Source organism: Lissotriton helveticus, chromosome 5_1, assembly GCF_964261635.1.
Source record: "Lissotriton helveticus chromosome 5_1, aLisHel1.1, whole genome shotgun sequence".
Classification (NCBI taxonomy): Eukaryota; Metazoa; Chordata; class Amphibia; order Caudata; family Salamandridae; genus Lissotriton; species Lissotriton helveticus.
Window position 1 is genome coordinate 1,843,021,459 of NC_136065.1, and position 8,605 is coordinate 1,843,030,063.

The 8,605-nt window shown below is 46.2% G+C and overlaps 1 protein-coding gene across 4 annotated transcripts in view; it reads left to right on the top strand.

Annotated features, from left to right (window-relative positions):
* The window catches only part of SPOP (speckle type BTB/POZ protein), a 344,731-nt gene extending 343,356 nt beyond the window's left edge, over positions 1–1,375 (top strand). For all 4 annotated transcript variants that reach the window (XM_078645267.1, XM_078645270.1, XM_078645268.1 and 1 more), the window contains one exon: positions 208–1,375. In XM_078645267.1, coding sequence (XP_078501393.1) covers positions 208–352 — 145 coding nt within the window. In that variant the 3' untranslated portion in view covers positions 353–1,375. The remainder of the gene's footprint in view (positions 1–207) is intronic.
* The last annotated feature ends 7,230 nt before the right edge of the window (positions 1,376–8,605 follow it).

The following is an 8,605-nucleotide window of genomic DNA, read 5'->3' on the forward strand; positions in this document are numbered from 1 at the left end:
GTTGTTGAACCAAGACTGCAAATATCTTGCTTCGGCAAAAATTGCCTTTATGTGAGGCAAAGATGCCTGTGTTTGTGATTTGAATATCAAAACAAATTATTTTGGTCCGTGTTAATCTGAGATCATTGTCTTTTGAGATTGTTTGTTTGCTAAATTGCTCTGAATCCTTCCTCTTGTTTTACTAACCCTTTTCCTCTTTTTTTCTAGCCACGCTTCAGATGTTATGGAGACCTCTGGCTGGAAGTCCATGGTTCTTTCACACCCTCACCTGGTGGCGGAAGCCTACCGTTCATTGGCATCTGCACAGTGCCCCTTCCTTGGACCCCCACGCAAAAGGCTGAAGCAGTCATAAGGGCCTGCTCTTGCCATAATTCCATGTTCTCCAGGAGCAGCCTGTGATGCTGCTGCTTTGCCCTTGATCACCAGTCCCACAGTGCGAACTGGGCCACTTTTTCTGAGACTGTTCCTCTGACTCTGTTCATGGCACCGAATGACTTTTGGAGCAAAGGGGAGGGGGGGGATAAACTGGGCCCGGGAGCTCATCAACATATTGAACTTTGTTACAGCATCAGCAAGGTCCTCCTTGACCCGAGTTGAATTCCTAACTACAAGCAATGGTTCCTTGATAACCAGAACAGAACCAAAAAAGAATCCCATGCCAGGTGCTTGGGGGGAATCAGTAGTGTCAAGTTTGGAAGCCAGGAGTGAAGCAACTGGAGCCTGAAGTCAAGCGGGGCCAATGAAAGGAAATTTAAAGCAAGTGTGCTTGGAGAAATAGGAAAAAAATGACTCTAAAGTGCAGCAGGGTATTTTGTGGAGTATGAACTTATTGGAGGGCCAATCCCAGTGCATATGCGGTAGTGAAGAGCACATCCGTTGTAACCGCCTGGCAGTGACTGCCGCTCTGCACCAAGTGGCCAGCCTGAGGTGGAACAGGCTATAGGGATATTTTGAGTTGTGGATGAACTGAAAGCTTCGGCCGGCCCGCAGTGTTTTTGGGGGATTTGTTATGGGGAGAAGGGAGGGAATATGTTGGCAATCTAGAGCATGCTGCCTAAAAACCAAGCATTCTGTTTTTAGAGGAGTGCGGAGATGTTCTTTGCATTACCCTTGCTTTATTCCCTTCCTCCCCTCCATTTTTGTTTAAGGTTTTATTGTTCTGAATGCAGTATGTCAGTTCTCCCCTAGTCCTCTCCTCCTGTGCGTTTGCTCCTACTATCGGATTCTTCCCTACAGTTTGAATAAGGTGCTGACTACGGGGGATACCTCCGATTTCTAAATGTTGGTCGGCATTCTTGCAGAGGGAGAAGTAAACAAAAAATGAGCTGCTCATTTTGTTTGTTTTTTGAGACTATAAAAAAATCCTTGTTTTATACTTTTTGGTGTTCTGTTTATCCTGTGTGGAATTGAGGGTGTTGCCTCTGTCTTGGAATGCATGAGATACAGGTGCTGTTGGATCGCAAAAGCTTTGGCCATTGGTTAACAGTGGACCAATAGTTCACCATAATGTGCTATGACCAGAGGCACCATGTCTGGATTTGTTGCATTTTGTGTGATTGTTTCCCGTTGGCGAAACATAAGAAAGTACAGCAATTGGGAAAACTGAGATGGCTTGAAGTCCTCTGTAGAAGATCCTCCGGGATGAGCTCTTCATTCACTTTGCAAGCATGCAAGTGTGAGGGAGGATAACTGAGCCATCAAAGCAGCAGGGAAGACTGTGTTCTGCTAACGCTTTGACAAAATTGCTTGGCCATAATTCACCTGGGCATTAGAGAAAAGACAATCTAGACAGTGACATCATTTGCTGGTATAAATTGTAAATTAAATGATGTTTATCTTTAGTCGATTAGTGGCTTCAAGCAATGCAGTTTTCCTGGAATGTAGTGCCTCAAGATCTATGAGATGTCTGGAAAATTAGATGTTAAAACCTAATCCCGTTTCCCCACCATGTGCCCAATATGGTTATAGCTCTCCCTTGTAGAACTTTTAAAAAGCTGCGTTCTTTAATATCTATTGTCTTCAGGGAAGTGTTGTGGGCTATTTCTTTTTAAACACCTAAAGCTAAACTGATTATTAAAATCCCAGCCCACAATGCTCATCTAAATCATCTTTATTTCTGGTGTTTCAAAAGTGTCCCTGTATACTTTCTTTCCCTGATTCATTGTACGTTCTTCTTCCAGTCATTCCTAAATTGGGTTAAGATCATTTATTTTATTTTTGAAGCCAATGCTGTTTCTGCACGGACCCTTGGAACTCTTGCTTAAAATGAGTATTATTTTCTTTGTGTTCCTTTTATGTTTTCTAGAAGAGGTCCTTTTTTATAACTGAGCAGCTGGTATGTTGACCAGTTTTGACTGCTATTTGTAATGTTCAGCATTGCATTCATTTTAGTTCATTGGTTAATGCTCTTTGAGTGTTTTTGAAAGATATGTTGCATTGGACTTCCTACGTTTTCTACATTTTATATTTCTTTACCTGGCAAATGGAAGGATATTTTGTAGGAAATAGGACTATACTTGCTCTGACAGTAATTGTTCCACTAACCTGTTTTGTTTGAGAAGTGTCATGTTGATCCAGTTATGAACACTGGAAGAAGTGGGCACCCTACACCTTTCAAGAGAGGATACACAGATTCATAACGTGGCAAAAATAAATCATTCTCTAGCTACTAATTGAAATTTGCTAGATGTGTGACCTATTCTGCTACAGTAATTCAATCTGTGTTGACTGCATATTTTCCTGTTGATCTAGTGTTCCACTTGCTGTCTGGCCTCAAAGACCTTCAAGGAACATCTGTGTCAAGTTTACACTACATAATTGTTAGGGATAATGTTCACTCGATCACTTCTACACTGCTGACTTTCCTCTTAATGTGTGCCCTAGCCACGCAGTATCAGTGTGTGCATACCAACCTATTCTCAATTCAGGTTACTTTGCAGTCTCTCTCGTAATGTGTCCTACAGCCAACAAAAACCTTATTCTGATAAGATCTAGACGATTGTGCATGACGGCATGTCCTAAGGGCCATGTTGTGCCCTGTTTATAGGATCATGTATGTGTCTTTGCCGTATTCTCTGGTAGTAAAGCTATTGCACTCTTGAATAAGAGGTTTAGAGATCATCTTCCACCTTTGGGGTTGCTCATAATAATGAAGCCATTAAAGAGTGGAATACTAAGTTGTAGCCTTTGACGAATGCTGGGCATGTGTGTTCGAGGCATATGGGCTGCTGACCACACACTATTGCATTGATCACCATCTGATGGTGGGCCCGGATGATTACACTTTGTTTTTGTCTTGGAAGAGTCTTTGTCTGTTAGATGACTCCTCCTGTAGATCATAGTGCGCATGGGCATCGACTCCATCTTCAGATTGTTTTTTTCCGCCATCTGGCTCGGATGTGTTTATCGTTCGGTCCCGTTAGCGTTCCAGTCCTTCATTATACCATCGGTATCATCTTCGACAGTAATTCCGGTTACCCGCGTTGAAGAAAGGCTTGCGCTTCTCGATTCCAGTGTTCGTCGGGCCCAACTGGACCATTGGGCCTTTGGCTCATGGAAAGAACACCTTTCAATAAGTGCCCTCAGTGTGGACACAAATTCCCTCACACTGACCTTCATGAGGTTTGTAATCTGTGCTTGTCTCTAGAGCACGAGAGTTGAGACTGTGAGGCCTGCGATTCGTTCCGGTCCAAGAAGACCATCAGGGACCATCAAGCTCGAAGAGTCATGGCGCAGTCATCTTAATTGACACCAGACCTCATCATAGACGAGGCTCCGATCGAGGTACAGCCCGAAAAACAGCAGCAGGACGACATAGTTTCCGAAGCAGAGGATTCAGCTTCCGGAGCCGAGGATCAATCGGAAGACTAAGATCTTCTTCCAGCTGGTCAACAGGTCGTGAGTACAAGTGTCGACCCTATTCACCCCCTCCACCCCCCATACTGGGATAGGCTTCAGTTCCTCCTCCGGGTCCAGGTGCACACCGACCAAAACCTTCTGACTCTGCAACGAAGAATACAAAAAAGCCTCCATTCGACTCGGGCTCGAGTCAGTCTGTCGGTCCCGTCAATCAAAAGGTCCTCAAACCAAAATTAACCCCGGCACCGAAGCAGCCATCGGCACCGAAACCGAAAACAAGCTCCGCATCGAAAGATGTTCCCAAGTCTACCGAACCGAAGACCACTCTGGTGCCGAAAAAGTCGACCCGAAGCCTGCTTCACCATCGAAACACACTTCGGCTCCGAAGGTCGATGATTCCAAACGCACAGTGCGGGAACAAAGATTCCTGATCCAAAGAGCGCAGATCCAACAAAGAAACATGATACCAAGTCTTCGGAACCGAAACCAAAATCCACTCCAAAGACACTAGACACTGTAAAACCTAATTATTTTCGTCCCCTGATAAAGAGTCCAAGCTTTTAGATGCTTCAGTGAAACGCACCATCTCGCAAGCAGCCAATGTCTGGAGAATTGCTAACACTCAAGCTTTGTTAGCGAGATATGATTGAGCTCATTATGATGAGTTAGAATCACTCATGCAAAATTTACCAGAGCAGTATAAGACCAGGGCTTCTGATTTAATACAAGAAGGCAAGGTTATTACAAATACCTCAATCAGCTGTGCATTAGACACTGCAGACACAGCCTCTAGAGCAATAAATACGGGAGTACTGTTGCGTAGACATGCATGGCTACGCATCTCTGGGTTCAAACCAGAAGTACAGGCCAGTATTTTAAATCAACCCTTTGACCAGCAACATCTCTTTGGTCCAACAGATGATAGTGCACTAGAGAAAATGAAAAAAGATACAGATACGGCAAAATCCATGGGAGCTTTACAAACTCAGACCCATAGAGCGTCCTTTCCTCGCTCCTCATATATAGGCGCCTCTAAGGGGTTTCAAACTGACCACACCTCCTCTTCTTATAAAGCGCCCACCCAAACGTCATCCAGCAGAGGGTATTGCAGAGGAGGATATAGAGGTAACAACAATAAGGGCAGAGGCAACAACAACCGCAACGCCTCTACTCCCAAAAAGTGACTTCCCTTCCATCCTCCCAGACCATTCCACTCATGTCGGGAGATTACAACAGTTCCTACCTGTCTGGAACGCCATCACCACAGACAGGTGGGTAAGACAAATAATTCATAAGTCAGCTTATTGCCTGGAGCTCACTTCCGCTCCTCCAACAATACCATCCAGATAATGTCCCATGTCACAGGAACATGTCATACTCCTAAGACAAGAGGTTGCATCTCTACTACAAAATAATGCAATAGAACCTGTCCCAAAACACAGGAGTTTACTCCCTATACTTTCTCATACCCAAAAAGGACAGGTCAGACCTATACTAGATCTAAGGCCCCTAAACCTGTACATACAATCCGACCATTTCCATATGGTCACACTACAACAAGTTCTGCCGTTGTTAAAACAAGGCGACTTCCTTGCCACATTAGATCTCAAGGACGCCTACTTCCACATAGCTATCCATCAATCTCACAGAAAGTACCTTCGATTTGTACTAGAAGGTCAACACTACCAATTCAAAGTACTCCCTTTTGGAGTAACTACAGCACATCGAGTGTTCACAAAGTGTCTAGCAGTAGTAGCAGCACACTTGAGAAGGTACAACATTCATGTCTTCCCATACCTGGACTGGTTAATAAAACCCAAGTCATCCCACCATTGTGTACAGCACACGCATCAGACATTCTGCCTGTTGCACAAGCTAGGATTTACAGTAAATCAAAAGAAGTCACACCTTCAACCATCCCTATCTCAACAGTATCTAGGTGCCACAATAGATACCTCAAAAGCAATTGCATACCCCAATCCGGCAAGGATACAAAGTATGCAAGCTCTTATACAAAAATTCCAGCCACAGCACTTCCTACCAGCTCGAGTGTTCATGCAATTAATAGGAATGATGGCATCTTGCATTTTCATAGTACCATACGCAAGACTACAAATGCGCCCCATACAAGAGTGTTTGGCAAGTCAGTGGAATCAGGCTCAGCAACAAATAACAGATCTGGTGGTGGTAGACGACCAGGCATATCGCTCTCTGCAGTGGTGGAACACCGAAAACCTTTCCAAGGGCCGGCCGTTCATAGAGCCTGTTCCACAAGTGTTGCTAACCACAGACGCATCTCACAGGATGGGGAGCGCATTTAGAGAAACACAAGGTACATGGACACCGCAACAAAAGTTCTCTTCCAGGGGATCCTCATCAATAGTCATAAGCATTAGAATATTCCCGCCCATGCGCGGGACCCCGGAAACAATATATTATATGTGCCCCACATATATATAGACATATATATATAAATATATATATATATATAAAAATAAGCAATTGCAGCCAAATAAAACAACAGAGCTGTAATATGCTGTGAAGAATTTCCAACATACAGTGTATTTTGCATTAGAAACATGAGAAACAACACCAATGCTTGTTTAGAAACTGTTTTAATGCTTAAAAAACAGTAGAAATTCTCATAACACACTGTAAACATATACAGCTCCCAGGCTGCATTGCAAATCCCCAGTCTAAAAAGACTGAAAAGCTAACCTGTAGCTGAATGCACTAAAACTGACGCTGTGCCTTTAAGGCACCTCTGCCCCTAGCTTCCCATCATGCCTCAGGGGTTACAGTTAGGTCAGTTGTTCTTTCCGGCTCCCTCAGGAAGGACCCTGGATACTCAGCTCCACATTTTTCTGCCTTTTTCAGTCAGAAAATCTTCAAAAGAACAATTTTTTGATTTACTTTGACTTTTCAAATCAGAGTCAAGTAAATAACTGCTTAGCAGTCAATTTTTTGTGAGGTTTTCCTGTCAGGATGCCCTCATTATTTGATGATTGCCCTTCTTGTGGCCACAAGAAGGCAAAAACGGACTCTCATGAGGTCTGTATTTTATGTTTGCCAGAGGATCATGATCCTAAAGACTGTTCCCATTGTAAAAATCTGTCTGACAGAACTCTTAAAGACAGAGAGAGGAACAGGCTCTATGGTCTGGCCCAGAGATCCATGAGAGGAAGATCTACGGAGAGGAAGAGTTCAAAGAGACCCAGAACTCCCTCCAAAGGCAAGTCAGAGCGTCCATCAACCTCAGCACCGGGCTCGGCGCTGAAAAAACGACATCTGATGGACATTTCAAGAGAAAAAGCTCCGTCGACGTCGAGATCGGCGTCGATGAGGAAATCGTCGTCGAAAAGAAGTTCGCCGTCGTCGAAGAAGGCTCCGCCGTCGTCAACTAGGCGACGATCGGCGTCGAGAGAAGCCACGAGGTCGACGAGAAGATCGACGTCAGGACATAAGTCAACTCCGCCGCCGTCAACCAGGCGACGATCGGCGTCGAGAGACAGGTCACACTCGCCGTCGTCTCGACGTCGACAGGCTTCGAAGAGTGTGACACCTCCGCCGACGTCTCCACGGAGGCGCTCGGCGTCGAGGAGCAAGAGCCCCCTCGGACGATCGTCGTCGAGGAAGGGATCATCGAAGGCACGTCGGCGCTCGACGTCGAGGATGTCCGATCCTCCGCCGTCGCCACATGCCAGGTCGAGATTGCCATCTCCGTCGCCGACAGATCAACGTCGGTCGACGTCGAGAGCTCCGTCGACGGCAGGGCAACGCCGTTCGACGTCGAGACCTTCGTCGACGCAGGGCAACGCCGTTCGACGTCGAGACCTTCGTCGACGGCAGGGCAACGCCGTTCGACGTCGAGGGAGAAGACTCCGCCGTCGGCACATCATCGCCGATCGACGTCGAGGGACCACAGGTCAACGTCGAAGCATTCAACGCCGAAGGTTGTCACCCCGTCGACGCCGCAGAGGCGTTCGACGTCTAGGGAAAGGCTTTTGAGACGTCCTCCAACACCGGTGAGACGGAGATCTCCTTCGGTGCCTTCGACAGTCCTAGTGACACAATCTGCTTCACTCCATTCCTCCTCAAGTGCCTCGGGATCAACGGGGTCATCTTCTAGGAGCAGGAGTCTGGTACAAAAGAGTCCCCAGCGAGGGTACACTTCACATATAAGACTCTCGCCAAGATGGTATGCTCCTTTGAGTAATTGGAAGGATTCTAATGCACCAGAGAGACTTCAAAGGTACTTGAGTCCAGTCCACAGGTCCCCTCTTCAGCGAGCAGAAGAGGCAGATGGACAGAGTCCTGCCATTCACCGATCACGCTCACGAGAGAGAGGAGCGGACAGGTCGCATACCCCTAGGGTCTCCCGATCGCCAAGGAGGGAGCAACCCAGATCTCGAACACCGAGAAAGGAGATACGGACTGAGAGATCGAGATCTCCAGTACATCAGAAGGTATCACGTTCTCCTCGAAGGGAACGACCTAGGAGATCACCGGTGAGGAAGGAGCATTTTCACCACAGGAGAAGAAGGACTCCATCATCCTCCCCTCCATCTTCACCTGGATCTTCTAAAAGGGATTACTCTCCAACGCTGGCAGACAGCCCTCGCTCAAGAGCTTCCCCTCTTGACAACGTCAACACATATCTGGACGTCTTGCAAAGGGGTGCTCACAAACTGAATATAGAGATGACCACTCCAGAGGTGTCCACTACTGTGATTTTTGAGACCCTTCA